Source organism: Pongo abelii, chromosome 13 (assembly GCF_028885655.2).
Source record: "Pongo abelii isolate AG06213 chromosome 13, NHGRI_mPonAbe1-v2.0_pri, whole genome shotgun sequence".
NCBI lineage: Eukaryota > Metazoa > Chordata > Mammalia > Primates > Hominidae > Pongo > Pongo abelii.
The window spans coordinates 23,630,233-23,650,263 of NC_071998.2; the positions used below are offsets into that span (position 1 = coordinate 23,630,233).

The following is a 20,031-nucleotide window of genomic DNA, read 5'->3' on the forward strand; positions in this document are numbered from 1 at the left end:
CCCAGCCCCTTATAATTTTATGGGACCACCATTGTATATGCGGTCCATTGTTGACCAAAACATGATTCAGCTCGCAACTGTAGTTTTTTCTATTTCACTATACATCAAATTCTTACTCTTTAAACTTTTAAATGCACTAAACTTTAACTAAAAATTACCACTTACCTGTACTTCTCTGACAACCTGCAAACAATCAGGCAAGGAGAAGCCAATAGGTAGACCAACTTTAGCTGGTGTTTTGAATTTGTCTCCTATCTTAAATGGGACATCATCAAGGTAACTGAAAGTCCCTATAATCAAAAATAAAGTAGAAAATATCAGCAAAGAACTTCATTATTTGTTTGCCATAATCTTATGTCTAACGGATATGCATTAATTTTTGCTATCCTAAGTCTAGAAGTTATAGAGTTCCTTCTCTGACTGCTTACCTTTTCCTTGACCCTAAATCTCTGAGAAGGAAATTCTACTGATTCAGTCTTATTAGGAGTTTATTTTCAATGGCACTTAGTGTAAAAGCCAAAGTACTCACAGTGGCCTAAGAGGCCTTCCCCATCACCCACAGCCTCTCTGCCCTCATCTCCCTATAGTCCTCCTCTGGCTCACTGTACTAAGTTATGGTGACTGCTGCTCTTAAAGATGACAGGCTTAATCCACCTCAAATATTCTGTACCAACTGTTCCTTCTAACTGGAACACTCTTCTGTCACATGACTCACTCCTTCAAGTTTTTGCTCAAATGTTACCCTCTCAGTGAGGCTTACCCTGACCCACCCTACTTAAAAGTACTACCCCACCCTCACTATAATACTCCCATATTACCATTTACCTTTTCCCCATAACACTTATTGCCTTCTATCTAACATTAGAAATTGACTTTTTAATTATATTTATTGTTTCTCTTTCCCCAAGAAATAAAGGGCAAGTATTTAAGTCTATCTTATTCAATGACATATTTTCAAAACCTTCAGCATTGCCTGGCACACATCAGCATTTAATAAATACTGAATGGATGAGACTCCCCAGAAAAGAATCTCCTTGATTAGGATTCTCTACTTTAGAAAAAAATCATTTTTAATTAATACAAAGAATTACTCCCAGCCTGACCAACATGGTGAAACCCCGTCTCTACTAAAAACACAAAAATTGGCCGGGCATGGTGGTGCATGCCTGTAAACCCAGCTACTCAGGAGGCTAAGGCAGGAGAATCGCTTGAACCCAGGAGATGGAGGTTGCAGTCAGCCGAGATCGCGCCACTGCATTCCAGCCTGGGCAACAGAGCAAGACTCTTTCTCAAAAAAAAAAAAAAAAAAAAGGAAGAGGAAGAATTACTCTAGCTTAAAAAACACTACATTCTAGAACAACATGGAAATCCTTAAGCAGCACAACACTTAGATGAAAAGGGGAAAACCCGACAAAATCATGGGATTCTGAGTAAGATCATCAGGAGCACAAGCCATACACAATGGAGCTGCTTTAATCTCCTACAGGTTCTTTGCCCATCATAACTGAACAACATGGAAAGACCAGAACATGACCATCTATTCACAGGGTCAGATAAAAGGAAAACGCCTCTTGTATATGACTCTCGATAGCTATATACTCCAAACTGGGCCATGTTTTCTTTTCTGGAGCAGCTCTGGGAGGCTAATTTACAGGCAGAACCATTGTGGACAATGAAATACAGTTGATAAAATAAATTTTGTTTTTCAACATTGGCAGCTGGTAAAGGAAGGTTTACCTCTCAGCCTCACACTATTTTCTTGGGTGCTCACAGACACAGAACAAGACAATTACACCTCTTCCATGAAGATGACTTCTTTCCTTACAAGAACTGTGTAGAACTCAAGAATTATCAAGGTCAGAAAATATTTGTCATCTTGTCATCATTCCCATTTCCTGGGATAGGTATTCTGCAGATACACCTGAAACTCTCCATCAGGAAGAATGCCCCCTACTCCCAACCCTTGGGGGAATGGGTGTCTTTTCCATCTCTTTCCCATCTAACTTCTGGCCAGAACTAAAACATTTGAACGATCGCTCACTAAGCTAGCAAATTAAATTCACAACTGTGTTTAATTTAGTAATTTAACACTCTAGGAAATCACCATATTTATTAACACCCTAGGAAATTTTCCGAGTGTGGTCATCCTTTTAGATGTGCTAATTTCATGGCTGGCAATGCCTGTCACACTCCTACCCTTATTTACTTGAGTAATTATTATTTAGCCCTTTAAGAAGACACTCAAGAGGCCGGGTGCATTGGCCCATGCCTGTAATCTCACCCCTTTGGGAGGCCAAGGCAGGTGGATCACCTGAGGTCAGAAGTTCTAGACTAACCTGGCCAACATGGTGAAACCCCCTCTCTACTGAAAATACAAAACTGCGCCGGGCGTAGTGGCACATGCCTGTAGTCCCAGCTACTCGGGAGGCTGAAGCAGGAGAATTGTTTGAACCTAGGAGGCGGAAGGTGCAGTGAGCCTCAAGAACAACTCCTTTCTCAACCTCAGAATAGCCAGTTAATACTACCACCCTAGGACTTACCTCTATGTATTGTTAATAGTTCATTTCCTTAACCTCCCTTCAGAGAGTCTGAGCAAGAATTTGAGTGTCCCGGCCGGGCACGGTGGCTCACGCCTATAATCCCAGCACTTTGGGAGGCTGAGTTGGGCGGATCACGAGGTCAGGAGATAGAGACCATGGTGAAACCCCGTCTCTACTAAAAATACAAAAAATGAGCCAGGCGCAGTGGGGGCGCCTGTAGTCCCAGCTACTTGGGAGGCTGAGGCAGGAGAATGGCGTGAATCCGGGAGGCGGAGCTTGCAGTGAGCCAAGATCACACCACTGCACTCCAGCCTGGGTGACAGAGCGAGACTCTATCTCAAAAAAAAAAAAAAAAAAAAGAATTTGTCCCTTAACAGGGGACAAATGTTTCATATCTATATCACCAAAACTCAGTATAATGTATGGCTGATGGAATTTGTTCAATGAATGAAGAACCAATAATAAAGACATGCTTTTGGCCGGGACCCGTGGCTCACGCCTATAATCCCAGCACTTTGGCAGGCCAAGGCAGGTGGAGGTCATGAGTTCGAGACCAGCCTGGCCAACAATGGTGAAACCCCATCTCTACTAAAAATACAAAAAATTAGCCAGACATGGTGGCACACGCCTGTAATCCCAGCTACTCAGGAGGCTGAGGCAGGAGAAGTGCTTGAACCTGGGAGGCGGAAGTTGCAGTGAGCCAAGAACGCACCAGTGCACTCCAGCCTGGGCAACAAGAGTGAAACTCCATCTCAAAAAAATAAATAAATAAATAAAGACATGCTTTTATACTTCTTCTGGATTCAATCTAACCCCTACCCCAACACACACACACACATATATATATAATTTTTTTAAAGAGACATTTGCCCAGGCTGGAGTGCAGTGGTACTATCATGGCTCACTGCATCCTTGCCCTCTGGGTACCAAGTAATCCTCCCACCTCAGCCTCCTGAGTAGCTAAGACAGGGTCTCATTATGTCATCCAGGCTGGTCTCCAACTCCTGGGCTCAACCATTCTTTCCGCCTCGGCCTCTCAAATTGCTGGGATTACAGGCATGAGCTATCACACCCAGTTCCAACTTATATTTAATATGAAAATTGAAAATTATTTGCCCAAAAATGACAAGGCTAGTCATGAAAATGTTTTTAACAGATTACTCATACATGATACAAGCATATGTCTGAGATCTGAACAAAGTTACAAAAATGTACCAGACAGATGTCATCCCCCGCCCCAGCACCACCAAAAAAGTGCCGGGTGCCATCACAGCTTACCAACAAAACTAAGTGTTGATTACAACACTTAAACTCTATGGCACTTATTAAATGCTTATATTTTAAAAGATTAGAACAAAAGCTCTTTCTAATTTTAAAGAATTTTTGTCTGTTTTCTTTGAAAATAGGGACTCAAATGTTATTGAAAGATTCTAACTTTGGCTAGTATCCTGATTAACTGGAAACAAAGCTGAAACTTTGGCACTAAGAATCATTGGAAAGATTTACAGTCAAGTTAACAAGCACACAATTAAGTCTTTTGTTTAACACTAATAAGCACAGATGACACACAAAAATGATAAAATCTATCCACATTAATAATAACTACATTTGGCCAGATGCAGCAGCTCACACTGTAATCCCAGCAATTTGAGAGGCCAAGGCAGGCGGATCACAAGGTCAGGAGTTCGAGACCAGCCTGGCCAGCATGGTGAAACCCCATCTCTACTAAAAATACAAAATATTAGCTGGGCATGGTGGCGTGCCCATGTAATCCCACCTACTCGGGAGGCTGAAGCAGGAGAATTGCTTTAACCCGGGAGGGAGAAGTTGCAGTGAGCTGAGATCATACCACTGCACTCCAGCCTGGGCGACAGGGCGAGACTCCATTTCAATAATAATAATAATAATAACAACTAAATTTTCTTAAATAACCAGTTCTATTGTAGATTGGTAACAAGGAGTTGAGGGAGAAAAACCACAAAAAAAAGTACTGTGCTAAAGATATGAGGCCGGCGGGGTGGCTCACGCCTGTAATCCCAACACTTTGGGAGGCAGAGGCGGCGGGTGGATCACCTGAGGTCAGGAGTTCGAGACCAGCCTGGCCAACATGGTAAAACCCCGTATCTACTAAAAATACAAAAATTAGGGGCCAAGCATGGTGACTTATGCCTGTAATCCCAGCATTTTGGGAGGCCGAGGCAGGCAGATCATGAGGTCAGAAAATTGAGACCATCCTGGCCAACATGGTGAAACCCCAACTCTACTAAAAATACAAAAAATTAGCTGGGTGTGGTAGCACATTCCTGTAATCCCAGCTACTCAGGAGGCTGAGGCAGGAGAATCGCTTGAACCAGGGAGTCGGAGGCTGCAGTGAGCCGAGATGGCTCCGCTGCAGTGAGCCGAGATGGCTCCACTGCACTCCGGCCTGGCGACAGAGCAAGACTCCATGTCAGGCCAGGTACACTGGCTCATGCCTGTAATCCCAGCACTTTGGGAGGCTGAGGTGGGAGGATCACGAGGTCAGGAGATCAAGACTATCCTGGCCAACATGGTGAAACCCCATCTCTACCAAAATACAAAAATTAGCCGAGCATGGTGGTGTGTGCCTGTAATCCCAGCTACTCGGGAGGCTAAGGCCGAAGAATCGCTTGAACCTGGGATGCAGAGGTTGCAGTGAGCCAAGATCACGTCATTGCACTGCAGCCTGGGCGACAGAGCAAGACTCCATCTCAAAAAAAAAAAAAAAGATACGAGTCAAATAAAATCCTATAAGAGAAGTGATTTCCTTGCCTACCTTTCAGATAGCAAACTACTATAGTGTGATATACACCGACAAACTTATATGCTATAAATGAAACTGGGTCCTGGCTTAGGGACAGAAAAGATGAGGTAGAATACCTTTAAAGGGCTGCTGTTTCCCTTCACTAGCACCAATTGCAGGTATCTGGTTTAAAAATCAGTTTCCTTTCACTAATAAAGCCAATGCCAAGGTGATTTATTTAGTACATCCCCCAACCCTCCAGGGTCTTAGTACTTTAAAAGCTTTATTAAGAGAGAATGAACAAATAGTTCAGTGATTACTGGAAGGAGGAGGTAGGGATAAAGGGCAAAAAGGCATTTAAAGAGATGTGAACATGGCCAGGCACAGTGGCTCACACCTGTAATCCCAGCACTTTGGGAGGCCAAGGCGGATAGATCACTTGAGGTCAGGATTTCAAGACCAGCCTGGCCAACATGGTGAAACCCCCGTCTCTACTAAAACTACAAAAAAAAATTAGGTAGGCGTGGTGATGCACACCTGTAATCCCAGCTACTCAGGAAACTGAGGCAGGAGAATCGCTTGAAACCAGGAGGCAGAGGCTGCAGTGAGCCAAAATCGCGCCACTGAACTCCAGCCTGAACGACTGAGACTCCATCTCCAAAAAAAAAAAAAAAAGGGAACAAAGAAAGCAGTATTTGTAATAATGGATAGAGACCACCCTAAGTACTATTAATGATGGTGCTGTGAGAATTACAAAATATATGTCTTCCAAATATAACCAATTATGCCTCAGGAATTAACTTTTCTTTTTATTTATTTATTTATTTATTTATTTTTTTTTTTTTTGAGATGAAGTCTCACTCTGTTGCCCAGGCTGGAGTGCAGTGGCACGATCTCGGCTCACTGCAAGCTCTGCCTCCTGGGTTCGCGCCATTCTCCTGCCTCAGCCTCCCAAGTAACTGGGACTACAGGTGCCTGCTACCACACCTGGCTAATGTTTTGTATTTTTAGTAGAGACGGGGTTTCACCGTGTTAGCCAGGATGGTCTCGATCTCCTGACCTCATGATCCGCCCACCTCGGCCTCCCAAAGTGCTGGGATTACAGGCGTGAGCCACCGCACTCAGCTTCTTTTTTAAGACAGGGTCTTGCTCTCTCACCCAGGCTGGAGTGCAGTGACGTCATCACCACTCACTGCAGCCTCATTCTCCTGGGCTCAAGTGATCCTCCCACCTCAGCCTCCTGAGTAGCTGAGACTACAGGCATGCAGCACCATGCCCAGCTAATTTTTTAAATTTTTTTGTAGAGCTGAGGGCTCACTTTGTTGCCCAGGCTGGTCTCAAATTCCCAGACTCAAGCAATCCTCCCACCTCAGCCTCCCAAAGTGGAACTGTCCATTTTTATCCAATGTATCTAGAATTTAAAATATTATCGCTAACAATTTTCTGCCTCAACCTCAAATACCCTTTAGTTTCAGTCCTTATTACTGAAAATCTTCCTAAAATATTTGAGCCCATTTTCCTAAGTTCAATTTTTTAAATAGCCACTAAGTGCATGCCTAATGGCTGCGGTTGTGGCAGTTCCTTGAAGTTAGGTTCTGCATACCACTTTGGTGGAAGATAGTGAGTGGGCTGAATATGTAATGACTCAGAATAAACTCTGGGAAGACTTCATTTGCTTTGTTTCTTTCTAAATTGCTGATATGCCTATGATTCTGCAACCTGCCCGTTTTTTATAAAAGAAGTACAATTCCGGGTGGGGGGAGAAATCCCCAATAGAGGATAGCAAATGCATAATATTTAATTCAGGTATTATTGTGAGGAGATTCAAATTGAGGTTTTTTTAAAAAGAAGATCAAACTTAAAATTAAGTGAAAATCTGTAATTCCATGACTGGTTATCACCATCTTAAAGCCATCAGTGCCTCCTGCAGCAAAGGACTTAAAAATAAATAAATAAATAAATAAACAAAACAAAAAACTATCTTAAAGCCACAAGCCAGGTAACACTGGCAAAATCATAAATATACAAAATAACATAGATATCTGTTGTAAGATGTGAAATCACAAGAAAATGTTACTCATATCCTAACAAAAAAACAAGCCATATAATCTACAAAATCAGCTTTTTAATATACATTGTCTGGCATTCAATTAAAAATTATAAGACACAGAAAGAAGTATGAAAATGTGATCCAGAATTGAGAGGAACCAGTCATCAGATCCAAATTCAGGGATAGCTGTAAACATCAGACAGGGAGCTTTAAAATAACAATAATAAATATGTTAAAGGGTCTAATGGAAAAACGAAACATACATGAGCAGATGGAAACTTCAGCAGAGAGATGGAAATATAAAGAGACAAATGGAAATGCCACAAGTGAAAAATGCATTATCAGAAAAGAAAAATTTTGATGGTTCATAAGCCAGGCTATGCTAATCCGAAGACAATAATCAGCATAAGAAAGACTCGGGACTTGAAGTTAGGTCAAAAGAAATTAGCCAAACTGAAATACAAAGAGAGAAAAAGGGAAAAAAAAAATTGAACAGTGTTAAGAGATATCTGGAACAATACCAAACAACCTAATGCATATGTGATCATAGCTCACTATAACCTTGAACTCCCGGGCTTAAGCAATCCTCCTGTCCCAGGCTTCTGAGCAGCTAGGACTATAGAGAAGCTCCACCACACTTGGCTTATTTTTAATTTTTTGTAGAAACAAGGCCAGGCGCGGTGGCTCATGCCTGTAATCTCAGAACTTTGGGAGGCAGAGGCAGGTGGGTTACCTGAGGTCAAGAGTTCAAAACCAGCCTGGCCAACATGGCAAAACCCTGCCTCTACTAAAAATACAAAAATTAGCCAGGCATGGTGGTGCGCACCTATAAGCCCAGCTACTCAGGGGGCTGAGACAGGAGAATTGCTTGAGCAATTGCTTGAGGAGGCAGAGGTTGCAGTGAGCAGAGATGGCACCACTGCACTCCAGCATGGGTGACAGAGCGGGACTCCATCTCAAAAAAAAAAAAAAAAAGAAAGGGGTTTTTCTATGTTGTCCAGGCTGGTCTCAAACTCCTGGCCTCAAGCAATCCCTCCAGCCCACCACACACACACACACACACACAATAGAGTAGGAGGAAACTTTGGAAGGTAATGAATGTTTATGCCTTAATGATGGTGATGGTTTAATGAGTGTATACTTATCCTCAAACTCATCAAGATGTATACATTAAATATGTAAATATGTACAGCTTTTTATATATCAATTATACCTCGATAAAGTGATTTAAGGAGGGGGGCTAGTTTTGTCAAATCTTATCACGGGGTCTATTTTTTCTTTTTTTTTTTAATATATTTTTTTATTTTTATTTTTATTTTTTTGAAACGGAGTTTCGTTTTTTTTTTTTTTAATTATTTATTGATCATTCTTGGGTGTTTCTCGGAGAGGGGGATATGGCAGGGTCATAGGATAATAGTGGAGAAAAGGTCAGCAGATAAACACATGAACAAAGGTCTCTGGTTTTCCTAGGCAGAGGTCCCTGCGGCCTTCTGCAGTGTTTGTGTCCCTGGGTACTTGAGATTAGGGAGTGGTGATGACTCTTTAAAGAGCATGCTGCCTTCAAGCATCTGTTTAACAAAGCACATCTTGCACCGCCCTTAATCCATTTAACCCTGAGTTGACACAGCACATGTTTCAGAGAGCACGGGGCTGGGGGCAAGGCCATAGATCAACAGCAACCCAAGGCAGAAGAATTTCTCCTAGTGCAGAACAAAATGGAGTCTCCTATGCCTACTTCTTTCTACACAGACACAGTAACAATCTGATCTCTCTTTCTTTTCTCCACATTTCCCCCTTTTCAAAAAAACCGCCATCGTCCTCATGGCCCGTTCTCGATGGTCGCTGTCTCTTCGGAGCTGTTGGGTACACCTCCCAGACAGGGCGGCCGGGCAGAGACGCTCTTCACTTCCTATACGGGATGGCAGCCGGGCAGAGGCGCTCCTCACTTCCCAGAGGGGGCGGCTGGGCAGAGGGGCTCCTCACATCCCAGACGATGGGCAGCCAGGCAGAGACGCTCCTCACTTCCTAGACGGGGCGGCGGCGGGGCAGAGGCTGTAATCTTAGCACTTTGGGAGGCCAAGGCAGGCAGCTGGGAGGTGGAGGTTGTAACGAGCCGAGATCACGCCACTGCACTCCAGTCTGGGCAACATTGAGCATTGAGTGAGCGAGACTCCGTCTGCAATCCCAGCAACTCGGGAGGCCGAGGCGGGCAGATCACTCGGGGCCAGAAGCTGGAGACCAGCCCGGTCAACATGGCGAAACCGCGTCTCCACCAAAAATACAAAAACCAGTCAGGCATGGCCGGGCGTGCCTGCAATCCTGGGCACTCGGCAGGCCGAGGCAGGAAAATCACAGGAGGCCGAGGCAGGAGAATCACAGGAGCCCGAGGCAGGGAGGCTGCAGCGAGCTGAGATCACGGCAGTACGGTCCAGCTTCGGCAACAGGAGGAGACTGAAGAAAGAAGGAGAGGGAGACCGAAGAAGGGAGAGAGGGAGAGGCGGAGAGGCGGAGAGGCGGAGAGGCAGAGAGGCAGAGAGGCAGAGGCAGAGCCTATTTTTTCATAAATTAGAGTCTCAACATATTTTCCAGATAAATAACCTTTCTCCTAGATGAAAATAAGAATCGGTTAAAGAGGACTGAGATTTCTTTTTTCTTTTCTTTTTTTTCTTTTAAGACAGAGTCTTGCTCTGTCACCCAGGCTGGAGTGCACTGGTGTGATCTCGGCTCACTGCAAGCTCTTCCTCCTGGGTTCACGCCATTCTCCTGCCTCAGCCTCCCAAGTAGCTGGGACTACAGGCACCAGACACCATGCTTGGCTAATTTTTTTTTGTATTTTTAGTAGAGACAGGGTTTCACCATGTTAGCCAGGATGGTCTGGATCTCCTGACATCATGATCCTCCTGCCTTGACCTCCCAAAGTGCTGCAATTACAGGCGTGAGCCACCGCGCCTGGCCAGAGGATTGAGATTTTGAAGCACCAGGCTCCAAGAAAGTCCTTATCCAAACTAAGCCAAGGGTACGCAGTTTTTATGAGAAATGGATAATATTTCTAGAAGTTTGAGAAATAACTGTTTCCCTTATTCTGTTATTTAGGGATATATGGTTACTAGTAACAGTGAAGTTGTTCAACTTTAGTTGAAAATAATGAACTCAGAGGTAAATCAAGTGCTAGTCAAAGACAGCACAGCACCAGACCTAGTCAGTCCCAAATATTAAAAAGAAAAAAAATACATTTTAATATCCAGTCATGACAGCAGTTATTACCTCCTTGTCCACACCCCAAGTGCCACAGAAAAGTTACCCACATCCATTAACCTCCCAATGGACCAGTCAGAGATCTAATTTTGGAGGATCCAATCCACAGGCTCATAAGCTAAGAAGGCTATGCCATCGGTTTGCCCTGACCAAAAGATATAAAATCTCTATCTCTATGATGCTAGCCACTGAAACTGAAAGATCAAGTAGCAAGCAGCACCTTAACTGGGGTGGCCATTTATAGCCCTGTGTACTCTACACTATTAGGCCAAGAAAGCAAGCCTATGAACTGAAGAATAATAATGGATCACAGACACAGAGACATATAGTGAAGAAAGGCTAAGTAGCTTCCTGAGAAGTGGAAGGAGTAGCCTTAGTTCCTGGCTTTCTAATTTTAGCCTTGAGAGAGCAGAAACTTTATTTTCTGTACTCACATGCCTACACAATTGCCTATTAAATATTCTCCATCTATTGCCTTTCATTTCTATTATTTAAACTACCTGATGTCTAAAAATAGGATACTTTACTCTAAAAACCCAACTAGCTCTTTCCAGCCAGCGCCGAGCGATGGGCATCTCTCGGGAGAACTGACACAAGCACCGCAAGACCGGGGGCAAGAGAAAGCCCTACCACAAGAAGCGGAAGTATGAGCAGGGGTGCCCAGCTGCCAACACCAACACTGGCCCCTGCCACATCCACATAGTCCATGTTTGAGGAGGTAACAAGAAATACCGTGCCCTAAGGCTGCATGTGGGGAGTTTCTCCTGGGGCTCAGTGTTGTACTTGCAAAACAAGGATCATCGATGTTGTTGTCTACAATGCGTTTAATAATGAGCTGGTCCATACCAAGACCCTGATGAAGAATTGCTTCATGCTCATTGACAGCACACCATACTCAACGACAACACACCGTATGGACAGTGGTACGAATCCCACTATGCGCTACCCCTGGGCCGCAAGAAAGGAGCCAAGCTGACTCCTGAGGAAGAAGAGATTTTAAACAAAAAATGATCTAAAAAATTTCAGAAATTGATGAAAGGAAAAAGAATGCCAAAATCAGCAGTCTCCTGGAGGAGCAGTTCCAGCAGGGCAAGCTTCTTGCGTGCATCGCTTCAAGGCCGGGACAGTGTGGCCGAACAGATGGCTATGTGCTAGAGGGCAAGGAGTTGGAGTTCTATCTTAGGAAAATCAAGGTCTGGAAAGGCAAATAAATCCTCGTTTTGTCTTCACCCATGTAATGAAGGTGTTTATTGTTCCGTTCCCAAAAAAAACCCAAAAAACAAAAAAACAAACCAAAAAAAACAACTAAAGCCAGTGAAATTCAACCAGGAACTCAGCAAAAAGAGCCCTGTTAAAGGAGAAGCAGCCTAAGGGAGAAAGAAAATTTTTCTCCTAAATTTTTCTCAGGTAGAAAATTTCATTTAAACAATAACACTTTGGGCCGGGCACGGTGGCTCACGCCTGTAATCCCAGCACTTTGGGAGGCCAAGGCGGGTGGATCACGAGGTCAGGAGATCTAGACCATCCTGGCTAATACGGTGAAACCCCGCCTCTACTAAAAAATACCAAAAAATTAGCTGGGCATGGTGGCAGGCGCCTGTAGTCCCAGCTACTCGGGAGGCTAAGGCAGAGAATGGTGTGAGCCCAGGAGGCAGAGCTTATAGTGAGCCGAGATCATGCCACTGCACTCCAGCCTGGGCGACAGAGCGAGACTCTGTCTCAAAAACAAACAAACAAACAAACAAAAATAACACTTTGGTTAGGAATTCTTTTTTTTTTTTTTTTGAGACAGAACGAAGTGCATTGGCACCATCTCAGTTCACCGCAACCTCTGCCTCCCAGGTTCAAGCGATTCTCCTGCCTCAGCCTCCCGAGTAGCTGGGATTACAGGCATGCGTCACCACACCCGGCTAATTCTGTATTTTTAGTAGAGACAGGGTTTCTCCATGTTGGTCAGGCTGGTCTTGAACTCCTCGGCCTCCCAAAGTGCTGGAATTACAGGCGTGAGTCACTGTGCCCGGCCTGGTTAGGAATTTAAGGAGATATGGGAAATACCAGTCTTTACTGAACAGACACCTTCAGAATTATAATCTTCTCTCTGGAATGTTCAGTTGAAACACAAAACATGGAGTCCAAATATTTTAAGTCTGATCAAAACAGATGTTCCAAAGATTCAAAACAGAAAGTCTATCTTTTGAAATAAGTGTAAATTTTTCATTTTTACTATTTTCTCTCCCTAAGCTTTTCCTCTGCCCTTGGCTCTGTCCTCTCTTTTCTCCCTTGAAAAGGTGATCTAGAGGGAATTCAGATCTGCCTTTTTTTCCCTTTTTCTTTTCTTAAGCTCAGTGGCAAGAATCATTTTTTGTTTGTTTGAGACAGGCTCTCATGTGATTCTGGCTGGAGTGCAGTGGCGTGATCATGGCTCACTGCAGCCTTGACCCCCCCGGGCTCAGCATTTCTCCCACCTCTCAGCCTCCTGAGTAGCTGAGACTACAGGCACATACCAACATACCCAGCTAATTTTTTAAATTTTTTGTAGAGACAGGGTCTCATTATGTTGCCCAGGCTGGTCTTGAACTCCTGGCCTCAAGCGATCCTCTCACCTCAACCTCCTAATCTACTGTTGGGATTACAGGCATGAGCCACCGTGCCCTCCCCAGATCTGCCTTTCTACTATCATTTGAATACTTTTTAGAAGACCTGTAATAATCCATAAATAATAGGAAATAGCTTACCTGAAAAATAAGATGCCTGACCTCTTTAAGGAATGCTAATTCCAGAGTTTGAATAACTTCAAAAGGATTTTTAAAAACTCAGGCAGGTTATCTATGTAAGTATATGCACACTGACAAATCAAAATTCAAAGGCTGTTGTATAAAATATATAAGCAAGTAAAATCACAGTCACTGCTACACCACTGACTCAGCTGAGTGATCTTATCAAGCAACCACTGGCAGCTCAGAAGAGCATACCAACACGTCCCCAGGCAGTCTAGTAAATCATTCTTAAAATGATGTGATATATACATGTATTTTTTTGTTTGAGTCAGAGTCTCACTCTGTCACCCAGGCTGGAGTGCAGTGGCATGATCACTGCAACTTCAAACTTCTGGGATCAAGCAATCCTCCCACCTTAGCCCCCTGAGTAGCTGGGACTGCAGGCACACGCCACTGTGCCTGGCTGATATAATTTTTAACATGGAAGACTGGCTTTAAAACCTCTTTTAAAATAATTGTGTTATTTGGCTACTTCTGGTTTTTAATTCTTATCTTCTACTGTATGAAAAAAGGGTATAATTTTAACTTCTTAGATACCTCCACCTCCCTCCATTCCCCTCCAAAGGCAGACAGTAGTTTATTATTGTATTCCATTTTGGAAGGTTGTATCTTAGGAAAAGATGACAGAGAAACTCTTAATTTCAAATTCAAAATTACAAATATCAGTATTGATACCTCTGTAATATAGTGATTGATTTGTAGTAAATTACTTCCTTTGATGGGGCACAGGGAACTAAACTAAAACATTATAAAGCATTAACCAAAGGGTTAGAATTTTTCACACACACACACATATGGAGAAGAGCTATGACTAAGGAACAGGAAAGGGGAAGGTTAACTATACCTTCTTTTTTTTTTTTTTTGGAGACGGAGTCTCGCTCTGTCCCCCAGGCTGGAGTGCAGTGGTGTGATCTCAGCTCACTGCAACCTCCGCCTCCCGGGTTCACACCATTCTTCTGCCCTCAGCCTCCCGAGTAGCTGGGACCACAGGTGCCCACCAACACGCCCAGCTAATTTTTTGTATTTTTAGTAGAGATGGGGTTTCACCGTGTTAGCCAGGATAGTCTCGATCTCCTGACCTCGTGATCCACCTGCCTCAGCCTCCCAAAGTGCTGGGATTACAGGCTTGAGCCACCGCGCCCAGCTGGTAACTATACCTTCAATGCTGCTGAAGAACCAGAACAGGCATACTCCTAATCTATCACTAGTAGTTTCAAGTACAATAACCAGAGACACTCTAAAGTTTACCCATTTGAAGAAGTACTTCAAGTTCTCTGAAGACCTTTCGGATATACATGATACATTGTTGTACAACTTTATTTTTGTCAAGCTGTTCATTAAAAGAGACAAAAAGGGGAACTTGTACTTAAAACTATGCTAAGTGATTCCAAATCCTCTGATCAAATCATAACTTAAACCATGATTCTAACAGTCCACTTACCATGAAAATCTGCACCCAACTTCTTAGAAGCCATTTAGAACCTGAAAAACAAGGAAATATTTCTTAGGCACATTATACCTTGAAGGTAGTACGAAGAAAATTGAGAGTACAAAAAAGAAACCAGAAGACCTAAGGTTTCAGGGCTGACAGAATCCTCACATCTCACTCCCAAAGTCCAAAAAAAAGATCCAGGCACTGTGGCTCATGCCTGTAATCCCAGTGCTTTGGGCGACAGAGGTGGGAGGATCACTTGAGCTCAGGAATTTGAGACCAATGACATAGTGAGACCCCATCTCTATATAAAAAAAATTAAAAATTAGCCGAGGCCAGGTTTGGTGGCTCACTCCTATATCCCAGTAATTTTTGAGGCCAAGCTGGGAGGATCACTTGAGCCCAGGAGACCAGCCTGGGCAACATAGGGAGACCCTGTCCCTATAAAAAATTGAAAAAATTAGCTGGGCGTGTTGGCATACACCTGTAGTCCCAGCTACTTGGGAGGCTGAGATGGGAGGATCGCTTGTGCCCGGGAGATTGAGGTTGCAGTGAGCCACTGCACTACAGCATGGGCAACAGAGTGAGACCCTGTCTCACACAAAAAAATAATTAATGAAAATCAAAAATTCACCGGGCGTGGTGGTGCATGCCTATCGTCCTAGCTACTTGGGAGGCTGATGTGAGATGATCACTTAAGCTCAGGATTTGAGGCTGCAGTGAGTTAAGAATGTGCCACTGAACTCTAGCCTGTGCAACAGCAGAAGACCCTGTCTAAGAAAAGAGGGGAGGGGAGGGGAGGGGGGGAGGGAAGGGGGGGAGGGAAGAGGGGAGGGGAGGAGAGGGGGGGAGGGAAGAGGGGAGGGGAGGGGGGAGGGGAGGGGGAGGGGGAGATGGAAGGGGAGAGGGGAGGGGGAGGGGAGGGGGAAGGGAGGGGAGGGGAGTGGGTGGGGAGGGGAAGGGAGGGGAGGGAAGGGGAGGGGGAAGGGAGGGGAGGGGAGGGGGAACGGAGGGGAGGGGAGGGGGGGAGGGAAGAGGGGAGGGGGGAGGGGAGGGGAGGGGAAGATGGAAGGGGAGAGGGGAGGGGGAGGGGAGGGGGAGGGGAAGATGGAAGGGGAGAGGGGAGGGGGAGGGGAGGGGGAAGGGAGGGGAGGGGAAGCGGAGGGGAGGGGAAGGGAGGGGAGGGGAGGGGAGGGGGAGGGGAGGGGGAGGGGAGGGGAGGGGGAGGGGAGAGGAGGGGAGGGGAGGGGAGGGGGAGGGGAGGGGAGGGGAGGGGGAGGGGAGGGAAGGGGAGGGGAGGGGAGGGGAGGGGAGGGGGAGGGGAGGGGAGGGGAAGGGAGGGGGAGGGAAGGGGAGGGGAGGGGGAGGGGAGGGGAGGGGAGGGGAGGGGGAGGGGAGGGGAGGGGAGGGGGAGGGGAGGGGAGGGGGAGGGGAGGGGTAGGGGGAGATGGAAGGGGGGAGGGTAGGGGGAGATGGAAGGGGGGAGGGGAGAGGAGGGGGAGGGGAGGGGAAGGGAGGGGAGGGGAGGGGAGGGGAAGGGAGGGGGAGGGGAGGGGAGGGGAAGGGAGGGGGAGGGGAGGGGAGGGGAAGGGAGGGGGAGGGGAGGGGAGGGGAAGGGAGGGGGAGGGGAGGGGAGGGGAGGGGGAGGGGGAGGGGAGGGGAGGGGGAGGGGGAGGGGAGGGGAGGGGGAGGGGGAGGGGAGGGGAGGGGGGAGGGAAGAGGGGAGGGGAGGGGTGGGGGAGATGGAAGGGGGGAGGGGAGGGGGAAGGGAGGGGAGAGGACGGGGAGGGGGGGAGGGAGGGGAGGGGGAGGGGGAGGGGAGGGGAAGGGAGGGGGAGGGGAAGGGAGGGGGAGGGGAGGGGAGGGGAGGGGGAGGGGAGGGGGAGGGGAGGGAGAGGGGAGGGGGAGAGGGAGGGAAGGCAGGGGAGGGGAGGGGAAGAGAGGGGGAGGGGAGGGGAAGGGAGGGGGAGGGGAGGGGGGAGAGGGGAGAGGGAAGGGGAGAAGGGAGAGGGGAAAGGGGAGATGGAAAGGGGAGAGGAGAAGGGAGGGGAGAGGAGAGGGGAGAGGGGAGGGGAGAGGGGAGGGGAGGGGGAGGGAGAGGGGAGGGGAAGGGAGAGGGGAGGGGGAGGGAGAGGGGAGGGGAGGGGGAGGGGAGGGGGGAGGGGAGGGAAAGGGAACGGAGAGGAAAGGAGAGGAGAGGAGAGGAGGGGAGGGAGACAAGACTCGACTCAATGTTCATAGGGGCATTTTTTTCAGATTAGGGACACTGAACCAATAAGTATGACGCAAAAAGTTAGAAAATCTGAAATGTGAAACACTTCTGGTGCCAAGGATTTAGATGAGGGATACTCAACTTGTACACAAAAAATATTTACAATGGTTGCCTCTAAGTAATAGGACTGGGAATAATTCATAAAATATTTGTATTTCTGAACGTTATATGGTAACATCTATTAATTTGGTAGTTTCTTTTAAAACTTTTCTTGAAAAGTTTCTGTTTTCAGCCAGGCGTGGTGACTTACACATGTAATCCCACATTTTGGAAGGCTGAGGCAGGTGGATTACTTGAGCCCAGGAGTTCCAAGACCAGCCTGGGCAACATGGTGAAACCTCATCTCTACAAAGATACAAAAAATTTGCCGGTGTGGTGTTGCATGCCTGTAGTCCCTGCTACTCGGGAGGCTGAGGTAGGAGAATCACCTGAGCCCAGGAAGTCAAGGCTGCAGTGACCAGTGATTGTGCCACTGCACTCCAGCCTAGGCGACAGGGAGAGACCCTGTTTCCAAAAAGAAAAAAAAAAAAGTTTCCATTTTTCAGCATGGTGTAGAGATAGAGTGTATTCTGTTTGATATTGTAGTTCATGGAGAATTAAATTTATAAAGTGTATGTATTATCAATTTTCAAAGAACCAGCAAACCATACTGAAAATGATTTAACCTTTTTATACGTGCAGAAAACATTTCATAGGCATCTCGCTGTCGCCCAGGCTGGAGTGCAGTGGCACAATCTTTATTGCAACCTCTGCCTCCCAGGTTCGAACAATTCTCATGCCTCAGCTTCCCCGAGTAGCTGGGATTACAGGAGTGTGCCATCACACCCGGCTAATTATTTTGTATTTTTAGTAGAAACGGGGTTTTGCCATGTTGGACAGGCTGGTCTTAAACTCCTGGGATCAAGTGATCCACCCACCCCAGCCTCCCAAAGTGCTGCGATTACAGGCATGAGCCACTGCACCCGGTCTCACAGTGAGACTTCTAAAACCCAGAAGCAAGATTCTTAGTAGCCTCAACCTTCCCACGTAGGCACATACCAGAAATCTGTTTTCCTAAATTGGGAAAGTAGCGGTATCTAAACTTCCAGCAATGAGAGTTGTGAATATGCTCACAGACATATGCAGAAAATTAGTGTTTCATTTCTATAACCCCAATAAAAATTGTGTGATATCAGCTGTTTGAAGAAGCAACTGTTGTTGAGGTAAAGAACCTGAGAGAGGCTGTTTGAGTCTTTAATAAATAATTTTCCAAACAACACCTAGAATATGTTGACATCAGGAATGTTATAAAGAAGTTCCACCAAAATTTAAATGGATGTGCTTGGCTTTTTTTTTTTTTTTTTTTTTTTTTGAGATGGAGTCTCGCTCTGTCACCAGGCTGGAGTGCAGTGGCGTGATCTCGGCTCACTGCAACCACCGCCTCCTGGGTTTAAGCCATTTTCCTGCCTCAGCCTCCCGAGTAGCTGGGACTACAGGCCCTCGCCACCACGCCTGGCTAATTTTTTGTATTTTTAGTAGAGACGGGGTTTCACCATGTTGGCCAGGATAATCTCGATCTCTTGACCTTGTGATCTACCAGCCTCGGCCTCCCAAAGTGCTGGGATCACAGGCGTGAGCTACTGTGCCCAGCCAGATGCTTGGCTTTTTTAAAAGGCTCAACTGTTCACCATAAAAAAAGAATGAAATCCAGCATGAGAATCACTTGAGGCTGGGAGACAGAGGTTGCAGTGAGCCGAGATGGTGCCACTGCACTCCAGCCTGGGCAACTCAGCAAGACTGTCTCAAAAAAAAAAAAAAAAAAAAAAGAACGAAATCCTGTCATTTATGACAATGTGAATGAACCTGCAGGACTTTGTGTTAACTGAAACAAGCCAGACACAGAAAGACAAATATTGTATGATCTTACTCATGCAGAATCTAAAAAAGTTTATCTCATAAAAGCAGAGGCTTTTTTTTTGTTACTCAGGTAACAAACTGCACATGTGCCCCCTGAATCTAAGTAAAAGTTGAAAAAACAAAAATTAAAAAAATTAAAACAACAACAACAACAACCAGCCAGGCACAGTGGCTCACGACTGTAATCTCAGAACTTTGAGAAGCCGAAGAAGGCAGATCACCTGAAGTCAGGAATTTGAGACCAGCCTGGCCAACGTGGTGAAACCCAGTATCTACAAAAATACAAAAATTAGCCGGGCACGGTGGCACATGCCTGTAGTCCCGACTACTCGGGAGGCTGAGGCAGAAGAATCACTTGAACCCAGGAGGCAGAGGCTGCAGTGAGCCGAGATCACGCCACTGCACTCCAGCCTGGGCAACAGACAGAGATTCTGTCTCAAAACAGTAACAACAATCACCTATGCTATCTGCCTAGGGCCATTCGCAGGATGGTAAATCAGATGACTCCATTCTCTGACTGACCAAGGCTGATGGCATCCTCTCAAAGAACTTCTGACTGCAGAGAATCACAGATGTGGAATATTTATCATCAATAAACAGCAAACACCCCTCCCAAAAAAGTAGAGAGTATAATAGTAATTACCAGAGGCCGGAGAGGTGGAGAGGGAAGTAAAGGGGAGGGCAGGGAGTGGGATGGGGAGAAGCTGATGAATGACTGAAGTTACCATCACATAGGAAGAATAAGTTCTGGTATTCTATTGCACAGTAAGGTGACTACAGTTAATAACATATTCTATATTTCAAAATTAACTAGAGCTCAGGAGTTTGAGACCAGCCTCAAACTGGGTAATATGGCAAAACCCCATCTCTACTAAACATACAAACATTAGCCGAGCATGGTGGTACGCACCTGTAGTCCCAGCTACTTGGGAGGCTGAGGTGGGAGGATGGCTTGAGCCCAGGAGGCAAAGGTTGCCATGAGCCATGATTAAGCCACTGCACTCCAGCTTGGGCAAGAAAGCCAGTCTCAAAAAAAAACAAAACAAAA

General features: G+C 45.9%; 1 protein-coding gene and 1 pseudogene across 7 annotated transcripts in view; one reads left to right on the plus strand and one right to left on the minus strand.

The window, feature by feature from the left end:
• The window catches only part of UBAP1 (ubiquitin associated protein 1), a 76,529-nt gene that overhangs the window by 18,136 nt on the left and 38,362 nt on the right, over positions 1 to 20,031 (minus strand). For 4 of the 7 annotated variants that reach the window (XM_024251978.3, XM_063713974.1, XM_063713973.1 and 1 more), the window contains 2 exons: positions 14,825 to 14,865; positions 166 to 290 (listed from right to left, as the gene is read on the minus strand). In XM_024251978.3, coding sequence (XP_024107746.1) covers positions 166 to 290; positions 14,825 to 14,858 — 159 coding nt within the window. In that variant the 5' untranslated portion in view covers positions 14,859 to 14,865. Of the gene's footprint in view, positions 1 to 165; positions 291 to 14,824; positions 14,866 to 19,893; positions 20,005 to 20,031 lie in introns of those variants that run through there. The other 3 variants (XM_054521023.2, XM_054521024.2, XM_063713975.1) reach the window with 3 other exon arrangements.
• LOC129048062 (small ribosomal subunit protein eS8-like) lies at positions 10,602 to 12,009 on the plus strand (annotated as a pseudogene).